Source organism: Aythya fuligula, chromosome 10 (assembly GCF_009819795.1).
Source record: "Aythya fuligula isolate bAytFul2 chromosome 10, bAytFul2.pri, whole genome shotgun sequence".
Taxonomy (NCBI): domain Eukaryota; kingdom Metazoa; phylum Chordata; class Aves; order Anseriformes; family Anatidae; genus Aythya; species Aythya fuligula.
The window spans coordinates 17,619,414-17,644,710 of record NC_045568.1 but is presented as its reverse complement, the minus strand read 5'-3'; the positions used below and the strand labels follow the sequence as shown (position 1 = coordinate 17,644,710).

At 48.3% G+C, this 25,297-nt stretch overlaps 1 protein-coding gene across 1 annotated transcript in view; it reads left to right on the top strand.

Annotated features, from left to right (window-relative positions):
* Nucleotides 1–25,297, top strand: part of FOXP1 (forkhead box P1) — a 360,388-nt gene that overhangs the window by 238,757 nt on the left and 96,334 nt on the right. The window contains exon 5 of the mRNA XM_032194299.1: nt 16,948–17,073. Coding sequence (XP_032050190.1) covers nt 16,948–17,073 — 126 coding nt within the window. The remainder of the gene's footprint in view (nt 1–16,947; nt 17,074–25,297) is intronic.

Below are 25,297 nucleotides of genomic sequence, written 5' to 3'. Positions count from 1 at the left end.
ATGGTATATTAATGTGAATGATTTTTACTGCCAGTTTATCATACAATGCCCCAGAAGTTGAAAGGCGTAATTGACTTGGAAGAGCAGCTCATGAAGGAAACAATATTTAGTTGACAGTTTTCCTTGTACTCTCTGTTGACGTTTATGAGTTTACACTATGCTAAAGGAGTAATAAACACAATTTTCTTTCAATAACAGGAAAGAGGAGCTTTTAAAATACATTTGTGGAAAACAGATTTGTTCATTTCTTGAATAATATAAAATAATGTAATTCCGGTGATGAGATGTATATAAGATTGTCAATTGAATTAAACCTTGGAAGGTGCATTTATAAGCTGCCTTAGAGCGTTAAAAGATATTAGGGTGCATATGAATCGAATCAATTTAATGAATATTTAAATTATACACAGATTTGGATAAATCACATTCAGATCTGCATGTTAGATTATTCCGCGGCCTGCTCTCGCCTTCGAGTGCGAAAGTTGCAAGTGGAAATTCAAGGGAAAGAGCCTGTGGGTGGAGGGACACTCGCCAGAAAGCCCCCGACGAGCCGTGCCGGGGGGTCTTTGCGGTAACTTTCCCCAACTTTCCTGACGCCACGGGCTCGAGGAAGGTTTAAAACGCAGCTTTGCCATCCGTCAAAGTCCATTTTCCTCTGGAATGCTACTTTTATTGAATTGACCTTGTCAAATCGCGGGGGCTTTTTTCAGGCATCCCCGGGCTCACGCGCAGGTATGATTAATCATCCCATCCTGCTTTAATTAATTTAAAGGCGCACATGCCCACGGCGGCCGCCTGGCCGGGCGGGCTCTGCGCCGCGCGGCTCGCAGAGAGTTAAACTTTTCACAGTTTTCGGCGATTGTTTGCAGTGCAGCCCTGTGCAACATAATGAAAGTTTTCGAGCCATCTGTTGTTAAGCTGGCGGTGAGCAAGGCCAGTATATCCAAACAAAGTGCTGGCCTGCTGTAAACTGAACCTGTCAGTTTAGCATAGCTGCGCTGACCTCCCCAGCGCGCGGGGCAGCGCGCCGTACCAGGCACTGGCTGTGTGCTCAGCTTCCACGGGAACTGCTCGGGGGGACCCTGTTTACTTTTTCCACTTAGTGTTCCTCCCACAGGCTTGAACTAGTTTATACTAAATCTTTAAATTGACACTGTTTTTTCAATTTGGAACTTTTTTTTTTTTTTTTCCCCCAAAAAAAATCCCCGATGAAAACCCACAGTTGCTGGGGTTGGAGCTTTTCGGAGACGGGCTGGGGGGGCGACAACTTTGCGGGTCCGTGTGCTCCCGCGAGGTTGTCTCTGCATAGAAAGAGGCATGTTCACAAGTATCCTGGCTGGCTTCCTAGCTCCCATTGTTCCCTTTGTTCTGTATTATTTAAGATCGGGAACTCGTTTGCTCCTGAGGACTGGGGACAGCAGGCAAGGTGGAGCACAGCAAGCAGTGCCTGTCGCCTTGCTGCGCACCGCACTTGTGCCCAGAAGTGTCTCCAACAGCCTCCTGCCTTCTCCAGTTTGCTTTTTCTCAGCTGGGTAGTAGAGAATTTGCAACTTGCCAAGCAAAACTGCAAAGATTGAGGTGGAAACGTCCCCTGCTTGCAGGGATGTGGGCTTGGTCCTTGTTTTCCTTTCTTGTTTGTACCCGGTGTGCACTGGGTTGGCCTCCGTATGCCTGCGCTCCTTCCATCCTTGTTCTCAAATTTTCTTCCCTTTTTCCTTCCTACAGAAATGCTAGTTTATTCATTCCTGTTTCTCCGAGAGATGATACATGTCATTTCCCTGCTAATATTCATCCAATGTAAGCAGTTTTAACCGTTTTTTAGGGCTGGCAACAAAACACAAAGCGCCTGTGCCAGGAAAGTGAGTATTACCTGCTCTCAGTGTTTGTTTTTTGGCCTAGACCAACAGTAAATACCTTTATGCTATTGCTTCTGCCAAAATCACTTTTTCTACTTTGTTTTCTGCACTTCTGCAATACCTGCTCACCAGCCTTTGGCTGGTTTCGAGTGTGCTTTACTTACCTCATGGTTCTTGGAAAGCAAGCCTAATTCCCAGTGACCCCAGTGCTTCAGTTCTCGGGCAGGAGGAATTTTGCCCGGGGAAGAGCTGCACGACTGGTGCCATGCCTGAAACCCAACTGAGCCTCTGCAGAAGTGTATGGCAGCCAGTCTGCACCATCACGGCGTGCAGTGAGCGTCCTGGGAGCCGTGGAAAAGCAGCCAGGGCCATCAAAAACAGGCCTGGCCCTTCCAGGAGGTGCCAGCCGGGCTCTTGTGCGTGCCAGGCCAGGGGCTGCAGCGGGGACGTGCTCAGGGCTCAGCCCCTGCCGGGGGCTTTCAGGGCGAGGGGAGTACGACAGTGGTGAAAAACACTCAATTTTAAATTAAAATGACAGCACTTAGTAGGAAACCCCATCCAGCTCTAATCTGTTTGTAAGGTGACTGACACATAAAGTGCTTTTTGTTTTAAGGTAGAGGAAAATGCATTCAGGATAGAGTTTCTGGTATAAATGTCAGGTGCAACGCAGTGCGTGCTCACTCAAAAAGTCAAGCAGATAACCTTGGCATTTGGGGACATTGCCTTGTATAAAATGAAATTGTATTTTGTTTTTAAAAAGGAGGACTACATTAAGAGGTCACCTATTAGCTGTGTTTTTGCTAGCTGTCTGAAACTCAGCTCTACTGTCTATTAAACTCAAACCACTATGTAAACATTCCTGTGTTGTTCCTGGTCTCTACAATGGCCAAGGGGATCGGGTTTCACCTGCCTGCACATCTTCAAGCAATTAAAGCAATTAGCTTGAAGCCATTTCACATTCAAGGTCTACTGTGACATTCAAGTCCAGAAGAAGTCTAGGGGAAAAGAAAAAAGGCTATGGAAGGGCCACTGTGCAGCACGCCAAACAAATGGTCTGCCCGGGGTTTGGGACTGGCAGCCTCTTCCAAATGCCGTCCTGAGGCTTTGCGGCAGGCATGCAGAGTTGCTGCTGCAAAAGAAGGAAGATAAAGGCAAAGCACCTAATGATCCTTTAAATTACACCCGAGTTTTGCCTGTTTTGCACTGGGGAGGGAGGGGGAGAAGCCAGGAGGAAGGAGAGAGGAACAGCAAGGCGATTTCTAGCGGTGTTTGTGGGAAATAATACGGTGTCAGTCTTATTTACTGACATTTCTCCTGGCGTGGAGATCATCTTTTTCTTCTAATTTACGTGGGGATTTATATTTGGTGTTTACATTGTAAAACTGGGCCCATTCTGGCTAATGGCTCAGTTACAATGACATTCGGCGCGGAGTTTAGCGATTCCAGCAGTAAGTCTTGAAAGCTGCTATTTTTTAAAAGGTTGGAGCAGATTAGTGGTGACCTTAAAAGATTAAACTAGTACAGTTTAAAGATAAATAATCAGCCTTTAGCACATTAGATAGCTACATAAGCATGACAGAAGGTGACTTTCTTACAACACTTTCAGTCCAGGAAGCATTTTTACATTTGTAACTTGGCTGGGCAGGGAACCGTGTTTTGCAGAAAGCAAGACGTAAACTGATTACACCACTTCAAATTGCTTAATACAGTTTTAAATCCACAGTTTTCCTGTTGGTTTTATTATGCAGAAGAGGCTAATTTTAAAAGCTCTGCCTGCTGCAAAAGAAGATCTTGCTTTGCTGTCCCGGAGGGTGTTCTTAATCAGAAATAACCGCAGGCTAAATTATAATGTGGAATCCTGCTGCCCTTTAACCTAACGCTGCTGCTCGTTCGGTGTTTGTTAACAAACAGCTCTAAGTACAAAATTGTTTGAGAATTACTTTTTCATTATATTTGCTGACTTCAATTAGAATAAGAAGCTTATTTGGGGAAGAAAAATTAAAAATGTATGGCTTTCTACAGAAACTTTCAGCGATTGTTTCCCGGCAAGAGCTGCGGTCGGTGCGGAGCTGCGGGCTCCGTGGCACGCGTAATTCGATTTAAATCAAATCACCTCCTGGACTTGTGGCTCTGCACAAGTCCAGGCAGCAGAGGCAGGGCCCAGGAGCATCCCAGGACCCAGCCCACTACAACAGGCACGTGTAGGGGCTAAAACGGTGGGAGAGGCGAAGGCCAGGGCAGCTCTCGTGCCGGGGGGTTAATTCCCACGTGTCCGAACGAGGACGCCCCGCTTCCCAACCCCTGCGGTGTCTCGGAGGGCTGGGTTACAGGCTCTAGAGGCACAGCATCCTATTTTTATTTCCCTTTGGGTATCGGGTAATTGAAACGTCGGCTTGGCGAATTAATGGGCGAGTTTAAGGTAAGGAGCCCCGGGCTGGTGGGGGCGGCCCAAGCCCTCCTCTGTCGTTCCCCTCCAGTTTCCGTGCTGGAGCGGGAGCGCAGTGGTACTCGGAGAGGAGGTGATGCCTCTGCAAAGCAGATCTTTTCCTCTTTTTTTTTTTTTTTCTCCCTTTTTTTTCCTGGCTTAGTCTTCTGTTTCTATGATCTGCCTTTTGAACTGTTTTTGTGGCTGATCAGTTCCACCTAATATGTCTCTTGATTTCTGCTATTGTAATACTCAGACGACATGCTGTTCTCTTCATTTTTATAAGCTTTAGATGCTCCTGCCTGTCATACTCTGGCGGTTTATCTTCAGCGTCTGGATTTGCTTTCAGACTTGCATGTCTATCAAGCTGCTGTTGCTTTGAATGTGAGATCAAAAGAAGATGAATTCCAGTAAAAAATTTCCTTGTATGAAGAAAAGATTGGGGGCCTATGTAAACATCCCACTGACAGCTCCCAATGAGTTATTTTAGCAGAGCATTAGCACCCAGAATGACAGACAGTCCAAGACTACACGCTAAATAACAAATCAGTCCCTTCAGCGGCAGCAGCGATACGTTTTCTGAAGGAATCCTCTTCCTCGCGCTCATTGAATATGGCTGTGCCGCTGCGCAGCCCCTCGCGAGCTGCCGCCGAGTGCCAGCCCCGGTTTACTTTCCTTGACAATATCTGTGTCGTGTCAGCGATATGACAGAAGACAGGGCTTTGATAGCGGGGTGGGGAGGCGGTGAGTTAGGCGGCTGGAGTTAAATAGCCGGTTTGTTTCGGGGAGGGGAAGGAGCCTCTGCAGCGGGGAAAGCATCTGCCTGAACGCCGAGCGCGCGCCCGCCGGGATGCTGGATGCGAGTCCCGCGCCCGAGACAAGTTGCATTTTTGGGTGGTTGTTTGTATTTCACTTCACGCAGTTAGGAAAAAAAAAAAAAAACACAGCTCTGAAGCCTGGCCAGCCTCACGGGGTGGTTTTGGGGGAAAGTCGGGGTGTTGTGGAGGGCAGGAGAGTGGGGCTCAGCCAAAACTGTGTGCAGATAGGGCTTCGCCTCGATGCAGAAGCGAGGTGTGCCCCCGGCCGGGGACATAATTAGTTCTGCGTGTTTCAGCTGGAGGACAGGGGCTTTAATAACAACGCGGGGTCGCTGCCTTAAAACCACCTCCACGTTTACCTGCCAGCTCCCACCCCATCCCTCAACTTCGCCGGCGACGAATTAGCCCGGGAATTCTTGCGGTTTCTTTGTCGTTTAATAAAAGCAGCCGGCGCTACTGTGGAGGGAGGCAAAGCCTCCCGCGGCTGCCTGCGCAGGGCAGTGCTCCAGCGCCTTCTCCCTCCAGCCTGCGCTCCGGCTGCACGGCACTTCCTGTTTATTCAAACATCTTTTTACCATTCTTCAGCCCCCGCTTCACAGAAACAGCCAGAACACATCTCCAGCGCGAGGACGGAAATCTAAAGGCAGACAGTAAGAGCTCACTCTGTTAAACTCTTCATTCGCTCCTCGAGCGGGCAGAGGGAAGGAGCCTGCAGCCAGGGCTCAACTTTTAACTCGCTGCCTTCCCCGGGGCAGGCTGCTCGGCGAGGGGAACGCCGAGGTTTAAAGCAAGAGCCGCTGCTTCAGGTTGTTTACTGCGGCGTTGACAAAAAGGGTGGGTTTTTGGCACGGGTTTGGAGAGCCCTGGCTAGCACCGACTGCCCTGGCAGGGCACGGTCGCCTTCAGCCCTCTCTGGAGCGCGAGGGGCCGTGGGGTCACTGTCCCCTCCGGGCACCGTGGCTTCCCCTCGTGTTTGCACAAGTGGCAAGCAAAAAATAAAAGCAAAAAAAAAAAAAAAAAAAAGTAAACGTGGTTGTTGTTCTGGGGAGGAAGAGAGAGAGGTGTGAGCCTGCAGAGTCTCGTTTTGTTTTCCTCAAATTGTTTGCGTCGTGACTCTGGCACCGCTTCGCAAAGCAGCCTCGCTAATATTTGTACCAATTTCATGCTAATAAAAATCAGGCTGCTGAAACAAGCATGGCTATTATCTCATTCATATTATTATTGTTTAGACCTGTGCTACTACAAAAGGGAAGGCACGGCACGCTCACGCCGGGGAATGGTTGTTAACTTCTCGTGTGAGGGATTTTCGCTGCAGCTTTTCAGTGTTGGTCTTCGTGAGTGGTCTTCGGGGCTGGGCTGAAGGTAGCCCAGATCCTCTGGGTAGCTAACCCGTGTTGTGACACGTAGGCTTGTTTGTTTTCCTCGCTGTTCAAGCGACTTAAAAAACTGCTTGATCCTTCACGGCTGTCTCTCCTCCCTCCAAAGTCCCCCAAAATAGCAGGTAACTTTTGCTGCGAGCCTTCGTGGCACTCGTGTCCTGCGAAACAGCAGAGGAAAAGGAAAGTGTGCTGCCTGCCCCATGGAGAAACCCATCCTCCTCGAGGCTTTTCCTGCCTCTCCGAGATCCAAAAACACTTTAAAACGTTAAACTGTAAAACCCCATCTTCCTAGAAAAGAGAGCAAGGGAGAGAGAAATCAAGCTGTGTGCTCAGCCAAACCGCAAGTACAACAAACATATTTTTAAAATATATTGCTAGTCTGGCTTTTTAATGTTCAGAAGTTGTTCTACTTTGCAGAAAAAAAAAATGGTGTTTGCAACTGCCTTAAGGACAATTTGTTTAACAGTAGGAGTAATTGCATGGGGAAAATGGAAAGAGTGACTGAAGTTATTTACTCAGATGTTAGTGTAGGTGTGGGGCAGAAAACTCACTGTGGGAACAGTGGGCTGCTTTTCTTGGTATCTCAGTCTATTTGATGACCATCAAATTTCCCAGCTCACTGGTTTTGTTTTTTCTGGATGGCATGTTTGATTATTTATCAGAAGGGAAAGGGAGTAGCTGAAGCAAATAAACATGTGACCAAGCTGTGTTTTGTTTTCCACTCAGAAGGCCGTGCCCTTTAACAGATATACAGAAAATAATAAACGTATTGTTTTATGATAAAAGGAAATTATGTGTGTCATTTTCTTTAGCAAGGCCATTAACCCCTTGTGCTCGGTGGTCTCCACCTTCTGGAAGCTTATTAGGGTTGCAGCTGGGAATTAAATGCACTTAAAAACCCCTCTTGTGTGGAATGTTTCCATGGATTACTGCCTCAGCCCTCTGGATTTGCCGGATTTATTACGTAGCCGTTTCTGCCTCAGCATATCCACAGCCCTCTCCCAAGTCGTACTTCGGGTACGACAGCCGAAATGGGAGGCTCTTTGCGTTTCTAGAAGGGTGCTGGCTTCTGGAGGGATCCTGGGTGCTGCCGGGATCTTTTTTATCCTCTGCTGTTAGCCTCTGTGCAGCGTGAGGAGTCGCAGCTGGATGTAGCCCGTTAGAGACAGTGTCATTTCGTTTGATTCCTCGTTAAATGCCAGGTGTGTAGCACGCAGTGTGCAGTGTTCCCCTTGTAATACCAGCTCAGGACAATGCTCATTACCTTCCCTGGAAGAAAAAACAAAAAAAAACGTAAACTAAATCACTGTCAGGAAGTAAAATACAGGTTTGCCTCATCTCTGGGAAGCATGTTGCATGCTTTAGCTGCTTTTACAGGATTAAAAGAAACAAGTTAAGACTGTCATGCACATGAAAGGAAACCGAGATGTGGTTTGTTTCACATTGTGCAGGTAGGTATAAATTTAATAGCCTGACTTGCTTTCAAACCCTCTCTTTGTCTCTCCGAATCGCATGTCAGCTCCAGCGCGGTTGCGAGCGCCGCGCTCTGTGCGAGCTCCTGCCTGCCGCTGCCCGCAGGTGCGGTGTCGGGAGGAAGGCTCATCCTCCTCCTCGGGGACGCAGGGGCCCTCTGCAGAGCCACTTGAGATCAGGGAAGGAAGATTTGCCTGAAATCTGGAAGTCTCGGACATCTGGGCGCATCCCCGGTTGGTGTGGGGAGGATGAAGCGGCGCTCGGTGGGGAGCAGCCGGGTGCCAGCGGCTGGGGCCGGGGGCGTCGTGTGGAGGGAGGAGAAAATGGCAGTGGGGATGCGGGGAGAGGAAGGGCCAGCGAAATACGGACCTGAAACCGAAACGTGATGCACAGAAGAAAGAGGAAATAAGCGGCTGGGGGCCAGGTGACGCAGGCGGGGGCCGGGCCAGGAGGGCATCGCCAGCTGCTCCGTGCCCCAGAGGCTGCCCCCGGGGACCAGGAGGGGGCTGCGGCCCCCATGGCCTGAAACATCATCATCTGTACCCCGATTTGTATCTTGATCTTCCAAAGGTAGCTGTAAACGCGCTCGGTGCTATCTAGGCAAGTGTCTGATCCTCTCCTTGCATCCTCCCCGTGCTCTTGGTGCTGGTGCTGCGTGGTGACAGTGAGTTCCAGCGGTAATTGCGAGTTGTGTGGTGAGAAAGGGGAAAAAAAATCCCTTTATCTGCTCTCAGTTGTTGTTGTTGTTGCTTCCTGACTTCGTTGAACGTCCCCTTCCTCGTGCGTTACGAGAGATGGCAAATAGCACCAGCTGTACCTCCTCAGGCCGAGTCACAATTTGTGTGCTTTTATCATCTCCCCTCTTACTCATCTCTCACTAAACCAAACACTCCCACCCTTATCAATCTCGCCCCGTAGCTGCCGAGGCCTCTAATCATTTTTGTCGCCTCTGTCTGAGCCTCGCCTATTTTTTGCTTTAACAGAGCCTTTTAAATCAGGCGTTTAGGAGCTATTCTGGGTCTGGCTGTGCCGCGATGGGACCTGCAGCACCCCGTGCCATATTTCGGGCTGTCCCAGCGTTTCGCTCCCTCCCTGCACCCGACGGCGAGCACACGGCGGGGCGTGGTGAGAAGTCGTGGTCCTGGGCTTCGTTCTGTGGGCCTGCAAACGTGGGTTTGTGTACAGGGCTTTGGAAAACAAGCTCACAATGTGTTCCCTCTTTCGCTGACCACACGGGGAAGCGTTCAGGCAGCTGTATGCCATCTACTAGTTATGTCGTAGCTCCAAAACGGCGCTCTTCCTCCTCCCCCCCACCTTGCCCCTCTTCTTTTCTCTTCTCCATTAAAAAATCGGAGAACTTCCCGTGCCTTTGACATCCAAGAAAAACGCTGCTCAGCAGTGAATAGTCCTCCAAATATTCAAAGGTCTGGTTCGCTTTTGGATAAACACAGTAGTTCAGAATCTGATCCCGAGCCTACAGAAATGAGCTGGAAATCCCATAAGATTTTTTTCATCGCTCAGACATAGTTCAGTGCTGGTTCAGTTTGCGCTGGGAGCCAAGATTTGTATCCTTTCTCATTTTACCAGGATGTGTTGGCCCATCCCTCCGTTCTCGCTGGTACAGACCGCTACATGCTGTGAATCTTGACATGCCAAAATAAAGAGAGCCATTTTTAATGTTTGGGAACTTTTTGCCAGATGCTTTTTAAATGGCTTTGATGAGACTTGACTGTGACTCTTTAAAGGAGGAGGCAGAAGGTGTTTTCACAGCGCAGCCGCCTGAGGATTTCATTTGTGCCTCCAGAATGGGATTTTTGTAGCCTTTGTCGCTGCCATGGCCGGTTCGGGGCTCACGGATTTTGGGCGTTTGCTGAATTTGACCTTTTCTTCTACTGTCCCTCGCGGTCCGCTCCCTTCCTCCCCGCTTGTGTCTCGTGGTATTTGAAGAAAATAGCTCGGCCACCTTTCCCCCCAGGTTGGTGGAATTCATGAATAAATTACCAAATTAAAATCAGATGTTTTGGAGACGGAGCCGGGCTGTCCCCCTGTGTGGGGCTGGTCCCTGCGGCCGAGCTCAGCCCCAGCAGCCATGGGGACAGGGACGGGGACAGGGATGGGGCAGGAGCACTCGGTGTGCTCGTCCTGCAGGCTGGAGGATCCTCAGCACCCACGGGGATGGCGCGTAGGGGCACCGGGGCACAGGCAGCTCCACCGGGAGGTTTGGAAGAAAGGGTTTCTGTTCGCAGTGCCTTTTTCTGGAGGGGATCTCCTCCACTGATAGCCAGGATCTATTCCAGAGGAAGGAAACTAAGCCTGCTGGAAGAAAAATAAAGCCTCATCTTCTTCCCTTATGACTGAACTATTCTAGGAGATGCTTCGGCACGAGGCACGCTGCCAGCTCCCTCGCTCCGAGCCTGCCCCCCATCACTTCGGGGACAGGATGTGAGTCGGGGCTCGTACACGTGATCCTCCAGGTCCCTTCTCTTTTCCCAGCATGGGAATCACCCCTTAGTCACTTGGCCGAGCCTGCTGCAGCTCAGCAAAGCCTCTGGGGCCAGCCGAACGTTTTGCTCGAGGGCAGGCTCCCCGTGGGAGCTCTCATGGTCAAGGAGCTGGCTGGGGGCCCCTGGGGAGCCAGCCCCACGAGGCAGCACCCCCGGCCCCGCTGCACCCCCTGCTGCTCCTGCACCTGCTCCTGGCTCCTCCTCAGAGGGTCGGGGTGGCAGGGACAGGGAGGCAGCACCGAGCAGCTCCTTTCGCAGCCCCGGAGGAAGATGAGAGGGCTGGGTACGACTCTTGGAGGGAACAAGTGCTGCAAGAACATCTGCTTCTCCTTTTTGCATCTTCTACATTTCATTCCTCCTCTTCATTTTGGTTCCTTTCCTATCCTCTCTAGTTGGTTCTTCTCACCTCCCCCTGTTCTGTTCCTCCCAGAGGAACAGCACTACCCACTGCTGTCGCTTTGCACTAGCTTTTTTTTTTATTTTTTTTTTATTTTATCCCCCCCTTTTTGCATACTGCTCCGCTCCTCGCCGCTTTCCACACGTCGCTGGGCTCCTCAGCCTGGCGGAGGAGAGCTGCAGCAGGGCTCCCCTCCAACGTGTAAGCTTCCCTCTGCGTGTCTGCCTCCTACCACCGCTCCTCTCTACATCTGCTGCTCCAGGAGAGGAGCTGGAGGGGAGGCAGGAGGGGGAGAGACACGAGGCAGCTCCGCGCCTCGGCTGCATCCGGGCGGCACCGCCTGGGAGCTGCAGCTCGCTGCTCCGCGCGCAGCAGCTGTGGAGTGGAGCGGGGTGTGAGGACAGATGGGAGCTGAGAAGGAAGAGAAATTGCTGGCGGAGTCTAAATCCCCCCCTCGTCCCACACGGGAGAAACAAAGGTACTTGTCTTGCGAGGCTAAATGGGAGCGAGGAGCCCTTCTGCCAGGCGGGCCGTGCCCCCGCGGCCGGAGGTCTCCGGCTGCCGGCCCTCCGTGCCTGAAGCCCCCAAAATTTGGGGAAAAAGAACTGGAAGGGGGGCAGCGTGCCTGGTGCAGCAAAGCCATGTTTCTGAGACGGGCTGGGGGAGGCTGAGCAGGGACCTGGCTGCGCCAGGATGCGCCCAGGGCTTGGTATGGACCCTGCAGGTCAATACGGAGCGCCTCGCTTCGGGAGCCTGGGGTGGGGGACGTGTTTTCCAAGGGTAGTTTCTGCCCATCAAATACCTCCCGTCTCATCTCGCTCTGCTCGTTGTGTTGTTTCGGTTTTTAATGCCCGTAACCAGAATCATGATGAAGTTGGCTGGTGGGTAACTGTGCAGATGTTCTGCCTGGCTGTGTGACCGTCTGATTGCTGGAAATGCTTCCTTCCTCCTGCCTCAAGTCGCTTTCCCCATGGGCAGCTTTGTCCACCTGGAAGGGCCCCAAACCCTTCGGAATCTGGAAGAGCATTTGGGATTTCATTGGTGCTCTTCTTGTGACTTCTGTGTGCGCGATTCTGCTCAGGGAACCGCTGGGCATGGGTCAGCATTTCTGCTGGGTCCCGTGTCTTCTGCTGGGTCCCATGTCCTCTGCTCACCTTCCTGATGCCACCGACGTGCACATCTCTCCACGCTTCCCCGCGTTGGCTGTACCGGTGTTCCCAGGTGGTTTGAAGCTCCGGTGCAGAAAGCAGCTTCTCCTGGCCGTGCAGGCAGGCCGTGGTGGCTGCAGGTCTCCGTATTTCATTAGCAGCTGATTGATATTAATATCGGCTCCGGCAGATGGAAAGGGAGGAGCTTGAGCTCTCTTTCCTCAAGAGAAGTAGGCTGATGGAAAAACAGTTTGAGACTCACCGCCTTGTTACACTGGCTCCAGCGGTGGAACAAGTTAGCCAGAGGCTCCGTAGGACTGGATCTCGTTACTGGTTTCCTTGTGTCCCACCACCGTAAGCAAGTACACGGCGTTTAAGCAGCATCTCTATTTTTAAAGCTCTACCCTCTTTTTCCAGTGCGTTTCTCTTTCCCAGCCCCCAGCCCCAGTCAGGAGTTCCTGGTCACTGGAAGGCAGAGGCAGTGCCGCATCTTCCCCCTTGGAGCAGAACTCGCTGTAAGAGGACGGTGAAATTGAAAGATTGAATTGCTTGCGTGAAAATGTCAAATTACACCAGTAACTTCAGTGATAACAGTGCCGGATGTTCTGGGCAAACAACAGCTGGGCAAACAAGTCGCGTTCTGTCTAGCTTGCAATAAAGTTGTCTTGGTCATCTCAGATGTATCACTTTTTTTTTTTTTTCTTTTTTTTTTTTTCCTGGTACTGCTGTAGTTGGGAAACAGCGAGCTGCTGCTCCTTCCCTGAACACAGGGTGAGAGGGCTCACAGGGGCTTCCCCTCGGGGCTGCTGTGCCCCAGCTCTGGGGGCTGCGGCATCTTGGACTCGTCACACAGGGAACTTGGTGTCAACATTTTTCCTGGCTGAGGTGGCACCCGGTGTTTGCTCCCAAACACCATTCCAGGTTTGCATAACGTCTCGGAAATGCAGCATCTCAGCTACCTCTCTGCTGTTCTGTTTTACGCAAGAAAATCTCCTTATCTCTGGTCGATTTCCTAATGGATAAGAAAACAGCTCAGGACTTCACTCACTGCGTCTTGCATTTAGATGTAGCGCAGAGCAGAATCGAGACGGCTCGGTTGGGAGCGAGCCTTTTACCCAAGTCATCTTTTGAAATCCGTGTTGATAGTGACCAAAAATTGTTTGTGTCTTGCAGTTACACAAAAATTGTGGCACTCAGGAGCTGCGCTTGCCAGGGGATGCTTTTCTTCCTCTTCCTTCAGTAAGTGGGAAGATTTACCATTTGTAGTGCTGTGCAGAGAGAAGGATGATTGCTGATGTGGTGAGATTAGCTGCTGGGGGCCGGGATTGACGCCTGCCTCTATTCACTCCTAAAGCTTGGTGCAGCTGTGATGGGGCTCGCAGGCACTCGGAGCAATGCGGATGCTGAGCCTGTGCGGCTTGGGAGGCGCTCAGCATCCCTACCTGCCATCCCCAAACGATCCCACAGCCGCCCAGACGCACAAGGCAGAGCTGCCGTGCAGCTGCCCCAGCAGTGATTCCCTTGCAGAAGCGCACGCACGTGGTGTAGGCTTCGGATGCAGGCACGAGGGATGTGTGAGAAGAGCTTGGAGATGTCAGAGCACCCGCTCGCGAGGAGAGGGCCACGTTAGCAGAGCTGCTGGCTAGCGGTAAACAGTCCTGGCACCCTTGTTTCAGGACTTGGCAGCAGCAGGAGTTGAACCGAGTCCAGCTTTACTCTCTACTGCCTGTTCAGTAAGTTGAGGACAAGGCAGATGATTAAGGAAATGTGGGGAAACTGCTACAGAAGCTTTTGGAAAGATAAGAGACTTTGGTCTCCATGTCTGACAGTCTGGCACTTTTCACTAGCATTGAATTCACATGCAAATCAAAGGCAACATCTACTCCCACAGGAAGCTTTATTAATGTACGGGCCTGCTCGTGAATCTCCGTGCTGATGAGGGTTGTGGGACCGACTTCGCTGTCGAATTAATTTCCCCATGCATCCCCACCAGCGGGCTGCGTGGCCATGGTGGGGTCCCCAGGCAGCAGGAGCCGGGCTTGGGGTGGCCGTGGTCACCACATGGAGCCGGGAGAGGCAAGGAGGCACCGCACACAGCACCCCACAGCCTGCCCTCACTGGGCTGTGCCACCGTAACCAGGGCAGGTGTCACTGGGCTTGAATCAGGACCGGCAAATTAATTGCACAAAGGGTCTGCAAATGAGCTTCAGGTGCTCAGCGTGTAAGAGAAAAGAGGGCTAGTGCTTTCTGAAAGGAGCTAGCCGTCCTTCACACGCCCTGTCAGGTGTAAGGGGTGCAGGTGAGGCTTTGGAGGGACGGGCATGGAGGGCCGGAGAGGCAGGGTCACTCGGGACCCCACCAAGGCACGGTGGCTGCTTGGTGCAGGCACGCAGCAGGAACCAACCTGAGCTATAAACAACCTTCCTTCCGCATCTTAAACCCAGGCTCATCTGATGCTTAGGTTTTATTGCTGCCGGTTATTTATAAGCGGAAGAGCAAAATCTTGAGAGCGAAGGCACGGGAAGCGCCGCTTCAGGCTGCGAGCCGCTGAGCTGCCAGCTGAGCTCCACCTCACCTGCACCTCTCCTCCTCCCAGCGCTGTCCCTGCCCGTCCACGATGCTCCTTCCATCCACCACGTCCAATTCTGTGCAGGTGCAGTGCAGGTGGGACCGGAGCACGGGCAAGGCACTGCCTGCGCCCCCGGGAGCCTCAGCAGTGACCCCATGGGCATCGGGACGAGCACCGAAGGGCTCGTGGTGGCGGTGGCCATCCCGCCGGGCTGCACGGAGCTCGCAGCCAGCTCCAGTAGAAAGCAGGCATTTCTTGCACAGCTACTTGTTCTGGGAATCTTCAAAAAATTTCTGGCAGCCAATTTTAGTTGTGCAACCTCTCAGCTGCCAGAACGGATAGAATATGATCATATCACATGAAATGCATGCAGGGTCTGCTATAGCAACTGTATTTCAAAGAGACAACACATATGGTGACTGGTTTCTTTTTGGAATAATATCTATAAGTTGATGATGTTTTATTCAAAAAGGCTGTAGCTTGAAAGGTTAGGGATGTTCTGATTGTTTAGTGTATGATTAAAGAAAGGCTTCCGTGGTTTTTTTGGCCTATTGAATCTAATTACTGGGAACTAAAATGATCATTTGATTGCACATTTACCTGGAATTATTCTTCGGCAGAGCCAGTCTTAATAATATATAATAATATGTTGCGCTTGTGCTGTATAGCGCTTCTTGTCTGAGCAACTCAGAGTGCTTTACAAGTATTCATTAATTAAATAAGCCATACAACACCCCTGTTAAGTAGGTGAGTGTTTGTTGCCCATCCCCTTAAATCTTCTAGGATATTTTTCTGCTGCCTCTGCTCACCCTTGAAGATGCTTTAACAGCTAAAGAAGCTAATTCAGTAGATATTATATGTATATATTTTAGCCGTACTTAATAATTTGTGCGTAAAGGTTTCCTTTGTTGCCTTTTTGTACCCGGTGGGCTCTGGGTCTTTGTGCCGTGTCTTCGTGCTGTGTTAGAGGTGCTGCAGGCGCTGAGCTTCGGCTCTCTGGCTGCAAACACACGATCTGATCTTACCTCGGTCGCACCCAGCCCTGCTGGGCATCACATCCGCACTTAGGGGGTTTTCAGACCCAGGGGAGGCTTGTAACCACCTCTGAAGCGAGGGCACGTTGCCGGGGCGCTGGAAGCTCTCCTGTCCCTTCTCGCCCTGGCGAGCTGGCCACCAGCAGCCGTCCCACGTCCCCTGGGAAGCGAGCCATGGTGCAAGGCATCAGCCCTGAGCCCGCAGTCCCTCCAGCCCGCACGTTATTCTCAGTGTCAAGCCCTGCCTGGCTGCTCGGCACGGAGATGAAACACTTGGCAACTTGGAGAAGCGAGTGAAACCCGAAGCGTATCTGACTCCTTAATTAAATAGGTATTAATTAAATCACTCAGAGAGCATACACAGTAGGAGTGGGGAAGGTTTTTTCCCTCCTTCCATGTAGGCATCTTGCAAAGGGACTATTTTTCTTGTTTTACATTAATGAAGTCTTCAGCCTTCCCACTTTGCCACCTACACATGTACCGAACGTCTCCAAGGAGACCAAGAAAGCCCGAGTCCGGTGCTGGTGAATCCTTCAGGAGCCGCGGGCTGGGGTCTCGCCAGCTGAGCCTCAGCTGTGCCGCAGGGACCGTGCAGGGATCAGCCTCTTCCAGTCCCCTGGCTCGGGGCTGAGGAGGAGGTACTCGCTCCTGTTCCTGCTTTCCCCTGGGTTTCACCTCCTCGTGTTGTCTTTTCCCTACCCAACGAAGAAATTGGGCCTTGTGGAGCAGCTGGCTCCAGTGCCCAGGGCTGCTTTTCCCTCACTTTGCAAAGAAGTTTGCAGAGATCTGCCACCGAGCGATTCTTTGCTGGCTCTTTTGGGTATCATGTTCCTTGCCCCTTCATCCCGTAGCTCTGCAGCGTCCCTTTGCTGCTCGCCCATAGCTTTCCAGAAACTTCCCTGCCTTCCTGCGGTGCTTAGGAGAGCAGACCGTGATATACGACTGCCCTCTTCTGTAAACCAGACCTGACCCCTGGAGAAGAGGAGCACAGGAGCTGTTAGTGCGTGAGGCTGCCCGGGAGCACACGGGGCCATGTGCTGCTCGGGGCAGAGGGTGCAGATAACCCAGCGGTGCTCACCACCGGGATCTCAGCAGTTATTCCACGTTCCCACATGGAAGCCAAACTGAAGGTGCTGCTGTTTTTGTCCATAGTCAAAGTGGGAATTGCGTTGGGTGGGTATCACCCTGTCAGGTTCAAGTGCAGAGATCTGTTTCCTGGAAGCCACTGCTTTGGGAGCAGAGTGGTGCCCAAGGACCAAACGGGTGTCTTGACCGTATGCTGTGCCTGTAGCTCCCCACCTCCTGTCTGCTGCAAACTCAATTTTCCCCACTCTTTCCTCGCAGGCTCTCCAGGTGGCACGGCAACTTCTACTGCAACAGCAGCAGCAGCAGCAACAGCAGCAGCAGCAGCAGCAACAAGTTAGTGGATTAAAGTCTCCGAAGAGGAATGACAAACAGCCAGCCCTTCAGGTAAGGGAAGCTGACGTCCTTCACGGGGGGCTCTCTTGCTAGCGAAAGGTGTGTGGATGCTGCTCTTTGTAAGCATCGGTGTGGGACCTTGGTTTTGAACCAGTTTCCTCCAAGGGAAGTGCATGGAGCAGCTGTGGCTCGTGTAAGCAGGAGTGGAGCGGGGAACAGCGCTAGGTGCTCTTGAAAATCCCACCCATGACATATTTACAAATGTGGAGCGTGTACTTAGCATCTAGTGGGCTCGGATTATTACAAAATGGAATAGCTTTTGTTATAGTGTCAGTGCGCATAGGAGATTTGCATTAACATTTCTGTTTGATTGCTGTTCAGTTTGTAGTCTGTGTTCGCTCACACTGTTGATTTGCTGTGTCAAGGATATTGGGAAAATATTAGGATATCATCAGTGTGTTTTTTTTCCCTTTCATTGTCTGCTGATTTATGGACATCTTCAGAACTAAAATCCAAATATTATCAGGCTTTGCGCTGTTATGAATTCAGAAAGCTAAAACCAATATAGCACTCCCAAACAGAAGATGTATGCACACATATGTGGCTTTGGAGTACATTCTGCTAGTCTTGCGGGATAAATCACAGGAGTTAAAGACAAGAAAGAACTATTAGATCATGTATCAAATTTTCCTTTTTTTCTGTTGCTGTTCTAGTGTTAGAAATCCCAAATGATGGTGGGACCGCTATTATTTTCCTTCAGACGGTTTTCCATAACAAAGCACACACTCAGGAACTTTCCACTTTAATTCCATCCTCTTGCTCCAAGTAATACCGCTTGTATAAATACTGAGTCAGTCCCTTGCCTTGCCTCGTGTTCACACTCCTCAAACATCTGAGATACTAACATGTACTTGCCAGTTTTGGCAAATTATATGTATCTAGTTCTTTATACATTTCGTAAACCAGCACTTCTAGACCCTTGACCACTTTGCTGGCTTGCAGCTGGTTATTGCTTTTATTATTGCACTCTTTGCAATTGCAGCGTCTCACTCTGGTTTTGATAATAAGTTCCTGAATGCAGCAGCTCAGTTGCAGTCATACAGAACCCTGTAGCTGGGACATTTATCTTATCTCGCTGTTCTATATCTGATGCTTCAGCCTCTGTAGCCCCAAATTCTTTCTTTTTTTTTTTTTTTTCAGTTGTTGTCATAGCACATTGTCAAACTCATGTCTGTTTTGCTCTTTCTAATTTTTTTTTAGTTTGATATACTATCACCATGAGTTCCCTGACAGCATTGCTGCCTCTCTTGCCTTTTATATGTGCTTCAGATTATTTTCCTCCAGAAATACAGATCCTAGACTCTTTAAATATGTAGTAGAAGATGGAAGGTAAAGCTAAAATCACTAAAGGCCTTGACAGTCAAGCTAGAGGACGTGATCCTGTGGTTCTTACACAAATAAAGCTCACCGTGACTTCAAGGGGAGTTTTGCCTAAGTGAGGAATATCTATTAACTGCAGCCCTTGGCCCGGCGAGGGCAACTTCTAGCTTTTGTGTAGTGATTTCATCTTCAAAGCATTCTGCAAATACTGATCTCCAAAACATCCCCAGAAGGAAAGTCTGATAAGTAAGTAGCATTATCCCAGTTCTGGACAGGGAAACTGAGGGAAGCAGGTTAAGTGACTTGCTTAGGATCACAGAGGGAATTGGTTTTAGAGGTAGGATTAAGATTCATGAGTTCCTGGCTCCCACCCCCGTGCTCAGGCTGCTGGACAACACCTCACACTTTATAGCTGAGCTATTATTCTTTTGGAAAGTATGAAGCATTTTGTCATTGGGCAAATATACGTTTTATTGGCAGTGTAGAGTGCCATAATCCAAACCGTTACATTAATGCTTTCAAAAATATTTTATTTGGTAAATCCATAGCTGATCCATATGCCTTTTAATAGACTCTTCCACTGGGGACATTTTTAATGAGAGATTGTGCTGGCTAGGTCCAGTGTCAGGTACTAAAAGAAGTGCTTTGTTGTGCAGATGTCTTAAGAATAGCTCCAGAGGATGAAATATGACTGTGTTGACCTTTCAGCTGTGAGCTTATTTGTCAGGATTCAAATAAGTTGAAAGGATCAAACCAAACAGTTTCCGTAGTCAGACTGGGAATTGTGTTGCAGAGGTCAACAGTGAAGGCCACATCGCGGATTCCATAACATAGCCAATTGTTGGTACGTATTAAAGTACTGGAGCAGCTCCTGCAGTCAGAGACACAATTAAAATTCTAATTTATTAATGTATACAGAGAGCTGGCCCAGCCTGTCACTCACTGATTCAAATGACTGCCCAGACTACTTCTTTTTTTTTTTTTTTTTTTCCCTCCTCACTCCTGGAGCTTTTGCGGTATTAAACGTACTGGAAGTCCTCTTGAATATAACAGACCTCGAGTGCATCCGTAGAATGCGATGTATGACTGAAAGGAAATCACGATGCTTGGGTTAGGATTTTTGAGTAAAACTGCACACACACAAACACCCACAGCCCCGACGTCTGATCACACCGCGCTGACGAGGCAATACCCGTTCTGACAGTATGTAGAATAAATACCGAGGGTGGTGGAAACGCGCCCGTTTTTCAAAAGTTTGCTTGAATAATGAACCAAGCCGTCTTTGCACATCGTTAATATATATCGGTCTCACTGGACAGCCCTAGCAGTTAGCAGATCTGTATTTTTTTTCCCAACAAACAGACTTTGTGCATAGCAAGAACACCGTAGCCATCGCCTAACTCTGCCGTCTCCTATGCTTGGCCAGCAGCAGTGAGAAGCTCCATGCCATGTGTGGTGGGGAGCTGTGTTTACGTGACACCGGGGACGGGATGTCCTTCACCCGGGGTCGGTTCTCCCTATAAGATGCCCCGGGGTCCTGCGGGGCCGTGGCGCTGGAGCGTGGCATGGGGAGAGCCCCGTCTGTCGTTGTGGCCTCAGCCATTTAATGCTGGTTGGCAGGCTTTGTCATGTAAACCCGACTGGCACAAACAGGTGTGGAGAATTAATCTAGTATAGCTGTGTAGCTAATCTGTTATCGCCTCGTGGATGATTTCCTATATTCCCTCTTTATTCGCTGATCAAATAGCCACGGTGCTTAAATACGTGCTGGCATCCCGTGGCCTCGCTGGGGCGGGGGGCCTTGAATGGCATTTACATGACAATGGGCTCCGGCCATCGTCTTTGGGACCTCTTGACCTTGATAACGGTACCTGGAGACCTGCTTTTAGCAAATTTTGAGATACTCAGTTGTAAGAACTTGGACACAGGAGTAGAGATGTGCTCTGCTGATAGTTGAAAAAAAAAAAAATAAATCTCCAAATACACGATGACTCACATTTTGAGCCTATCTCACACTGCCGTGCTTTATATTTGGCAGTGACCTCCGGTTTCACAGCCTGATGACACAAACAAAAGAAAATTGAAAGTTAAGGAATGGATTTAGTAACAGCAATTGGGAAAAGAATATAAGAAATATCAAACCTACAAAAATCACTTGAAGTGGAAAAAGGCTAACGCACAGTTAATAATATATTTGCCATAGATGTTAGGTCTCCTTGAAACTGTAAAACAAATAATTTAGCAGGCCAGGTATGCTTAGGTTTTTGAGAATTTGCACATTTTTCCTGGCCAAGATAAATATGTCTTTGTATTAATAGATGTATTGATTAAAATTTGCAGCTTTAATTGCTGATGCTCTTAACGATTATTCATTTTCGTTCTTCAAGCATTTTAGTTGTTGGCAGGAACACACAGATTGGAAACAAATCAAGAGACACATTTTCTCCCAAGAAAGTAAAAGTGCATGTGTGTTTTGGCAATACTAAAAATACAATTTTTTTAAAAGACGTAAATGTTGTGTGTTGCATTGAGCTGTTGGATACTGGACTGAAAACAGATTTAGGACGTCCAAGTCAGTATCTTGCAACTGAAACCGATCACTTGACTTTTTTATGTGATTAAATGAGATTTGTTGTTTTAGAGTAACCTGTGTGTGTTTGGAGAGAAGAAATAATGAAATTACTAAGATGGAAACTTTCGTTTTCTGTTGACAAAACAGAAAATAAATCTTCCCTTTAAGTCATGGCCAAGGAAAGAATTTGGGTTTCTTTTAGATTTTCAGGGTGAGACTGGGGGAGGCGGAGGGGACGGAGCTGTCTTCGCCTTTGCATACTGGTGCTTTTTAAAGCAGGCTTTTGGCTGGGCTTTTGTAGAATTTAATTTGCATGCTGCAATATCCTATATTTCTTTTCAGTATCTTGAGCAAGAGATAGACAAGAGGAAGAGGAAAAATCACAAGAGCAGGGTAATCTGCTGTAGCTTGTTGTTTTGGGCAATCACTGTTTTTTATGAAATTAGAAAGTGTTCGCTTGGAAATATACTGCACACTGAAAGGTGAAGGGAAGGGTACTCTGTTTCACTTGGAGCACAGAAGGAACAGGAACAGCCTCGGGTTTTACGCACGTTGTACCTTTTTACGTAGCAGTAAATTTAACAACTGGTAAAGAAATTATGCCTCAGCAGATGATTTGGAAGGGGAAAAACATTTGCAAGCATATTTATTGTATTTGTATGAGTATCTCTGTTTCACAAACACGTGAGTTTGTCTGAGTTTGGCCTCAGTCAAGGCAGTGGAAATTCTGCCACCAGGGTTGAGATTTCACTTCTGCAGCACTTAAATAGTTCGCCTATGAAAATTTTGAGTCCCTTTTTTTTTTTTTTCCTTCCTTTTGACTTTAGAAATAAAGCAAAGTTGAGCTGAGCTTTGCTGGTTTCTACTGAAGGACCTTTAGCTCTTTATTTTTCCTCCTAAGCCTAATTATAAGTATTAGTCAGTTCTTGGAATATGCCTGTGAAGTGCTAATATCAACCCCAAAACATAACAAAATCTGACTCAGGTCCTTAAAATTACATGATCAGCTTGAAAATTTTGATGCTAAGGGGTTTGTTTTTTTTTTGTTTGTTTTTTTTTCATCGAAACCTGGAGGCCTTTTTTTTGCCACCCTTTTGGATTTTTTTTAAAACCCCGAGCATTCAGTTTTTCCAGCTTTTCAACCTGAGCAGAAAGGTGACAGACACACTTGTTTTTCTCGAAAGAAGCCTGTGATTGTCCTGGAAACACACGATTCCAACAAGCGGTGGCTTCTAGGAAACCAGCCACGGTGAGAGCTGGCAGTGTGAGAAATGTGAGCAAATACGACTCTTCTCCTCTCACAACTGTGCAGAAGGAGGCAGAGGAGGACATCAAGAGGATTGCCTGAGGTCGGCGCGTGGCAGCTCCTCAGGGCCTTGTGGCGCCAGGCTCCATGGGGCCTGTAGGCCCGGCGTCCTCGTGCTGCACAGGAGCTGGTGTCCTCTGGCCCTCTGTCCTGCTAGACCACCCCCAATATGATTTTCTGTCACATTTCTACTTTTACATGAGGCGTTTACCTTTTAAAAAAGGGGATTCCTGACCAGGTTGCCGGGTCGGAGGGCTCGCTGCGCCTGAGCGTGGCCTGGGTGTTACAGCCACATCGTGGAAGGGGAAAACAAATGAAACATTCCTGACTGGTCAGAAATGTGTAAATTGCTGACAAAATGACACATGTAATTAAGAGTGCTCCTGCCATTTTACCTTGTGGTTTACACCTACAGTGTTGAAAAAAGAGAGTGACTCCCACCTCGCTAATTACCATTATCACTGAAATGGTAGGGTTTGAGTCATTAGTTCCATGTGCATTTAATTAGAGGAAGGCTGAAATTGGATTTAACTTATTACTTTTTCATGGATCACTTTCTTGTCATCACTTCAAATTGGATTGCAGCCCCAGGTAACTAATTATGAGCGCCACAGGATCAAGAGTGAAAAAAGGTAATTAGGAATAACACTGTTGGACCCTTGCTGGTAGTCCACTTGTGCTTGGGAAGAAATGAGAGCAGTATTTTGTAGTATTACAGATCAGGGAGTTAAAGGTATGCACTACTGCTAGGAATCATGGGAGCCTGCCCCCCTCCTATAGCGGTTTATATGATGTACAGCTGGGTTGAAGATGTTATATCGACATGGTTCCACAATCAGCTCCTTAATACCTAGATTAAACTTGTAAAAGCAACAGATTGGTTGTAGGTATGAGGCATCTCAACAACTGTGTAGTCAGGGGTCCTTACGTGCGTGATTGCAGCAAAGCTGTCAAGGCACTTTTGAGCCATGGTACAGAGCGGTTTAAGTACAGCGAGTTGGAATTGATAACAAATTAATGAACATATTAATGATCCGAAAAGATCGTTCCTAGCCGACCGGGAGATAAATCAATCAGGAGAACAACGGTGAGGCTGATGATGTGTACGTCAGGAATTTAGCTGCCACTGCTGCTGTGATAAAATCAGGACATCGCTTTTCTTTTGTTTGCTGGAGAGGTTCCTTTTTCTTTCTGTTTTTTGTAGGGAAGGCTCGGTTAGTTGATTTGTCCTTTTCTTTTTTTTTTTTTTTTTTTATCTTCCCCCGGTGTGTCTTTTTTGATCTAGTAGATCTGATTGCCAAGTTCTGCTTTCTTCAGAAAATACTTTAAAACAAATTGTTTTATTTCCATGTGCAGAACAGAATTCAGAACTGCAAGTAATCAATTTTATTGACACAGTCTGGAAAAAAATGTTGATGAGAGTTCAAGGATGTGAAAAGATTGAAATTTCAAAGTACCCAACACTGAGTGTAGGAAAATTTCAAAAGTAATTTCATTAAGTGAAGAAATCTATTGTGTTGGGATCTCTGAGAGGAAAGTCTGCTCGAGGACCTAATGATATTGCAAGGAGGTTGCACAGCTGATTTTAGCCTTTAAAAGAGGAAAGTTTCTTAATTTCTCTAAGTAGTGAATCACAGTTTAAAGGCTAACACAGTTTCCTTAGGTTGTTTGAAATGGCTCTTAATGCTCTGCTAATGTAGGCAAATATTTGTGACTCAGTGTTGGGTAAGTGATGCTTGCTCATTATTTCCTGATGCAAGCAAAGTGTAGGAAATTATGTGAACACCACGCAGAGATGCTAAATAGACTTTAAGAGTAACAAAACTCAGTTACAGAAATTAAGTCTTCCTCATTTAGCCTACGTTACAAAATAAATCTAGAGATTAAAAGGTATTACCTTTAATACAGAAAAAGAGAATCTCTTTTAATACATCTCAAATTGATTTACAATTTTTATACATAATGTTCATCTGTGGCTGAAAAGGGGGCATCCTGAGGTCAAGTGATGTAGTGTTTCCATTTTTCCATATGAGTCTTACTGTGTGTGATAAAAGCAAACTCCTTTATTTTGTAAGTCTGCAGGAATTTCTGATGAAGTGCAGAGGTCACTTTTCTGTCAATTTGAGTAGGCAGCATTTTTGAACTACTGTTGTGTTTTTTTTTTCCCCCTCCTCCTACAAACCGTGGCACTGCTCTGACACACACACACACACACACACACACACACACATGGGCGCGCGCCCTCCGAGCTCTCCAATCTGCAACTTATTAGTGCACAGCACTGGAGCCTGTCCAGCGGTTAGAAAATTTCCTGAAGCCTGGAATAACAGCAGTGGGTGCAAGTGCCATCGAACAGAAGTGACAACCAGGGGCAGTCCGGCCCGCCTGGCACCGTGCCCGGGCTGGGAAACCAGCTGAGATAGGAGAACGCAGCAAGATTGACGCGGTGCATCTGGGAAATGCTCAAAAAGTTTGCTTCTTGAAAAAATTACCTTCTGTGATCGTAAGACATCATCTGTTTTCCTGCAGATATTGTTTATAACAGGGTTTTCAAGCACTTGTCAAATAACCAGGAGTGAAGGAAACAGGCTAAAAATCTCTTACCGTTCAGATGAGTCCTGGTGTAATTGGAAAAAACAAACTCTCGTAATAGAAATCTGCAGTTTCCCAAGTCAAATGGTGCCTGTGAGAAGGAGAGAAGGAAACGATTAGTCAAAAGCAGCACTGCAAGGAGTTGTCGAAGGCGGCCGCGGCGATGGCGGTGGGAGGAGGAAGGCTGGGGCAGCGTGTGCATCCGTGTAATTACGGTCGCGGGGAGGTGAAGTCATACCTAGGGACTGTTTGGTGCGTTGCTTAGCTTTTGTTTCTGAGCTGTGAGATCATGGGCAAAATATTATAAACATATCATGGCCATAGCTTGCTTGTGTAACAAAAGATCAGGAACTTTTATTAAGTTTGTTTTCCTTGTCATATTGTAAAAATTTATTATGTGTACTGCGTATATTAGAAACAGATTC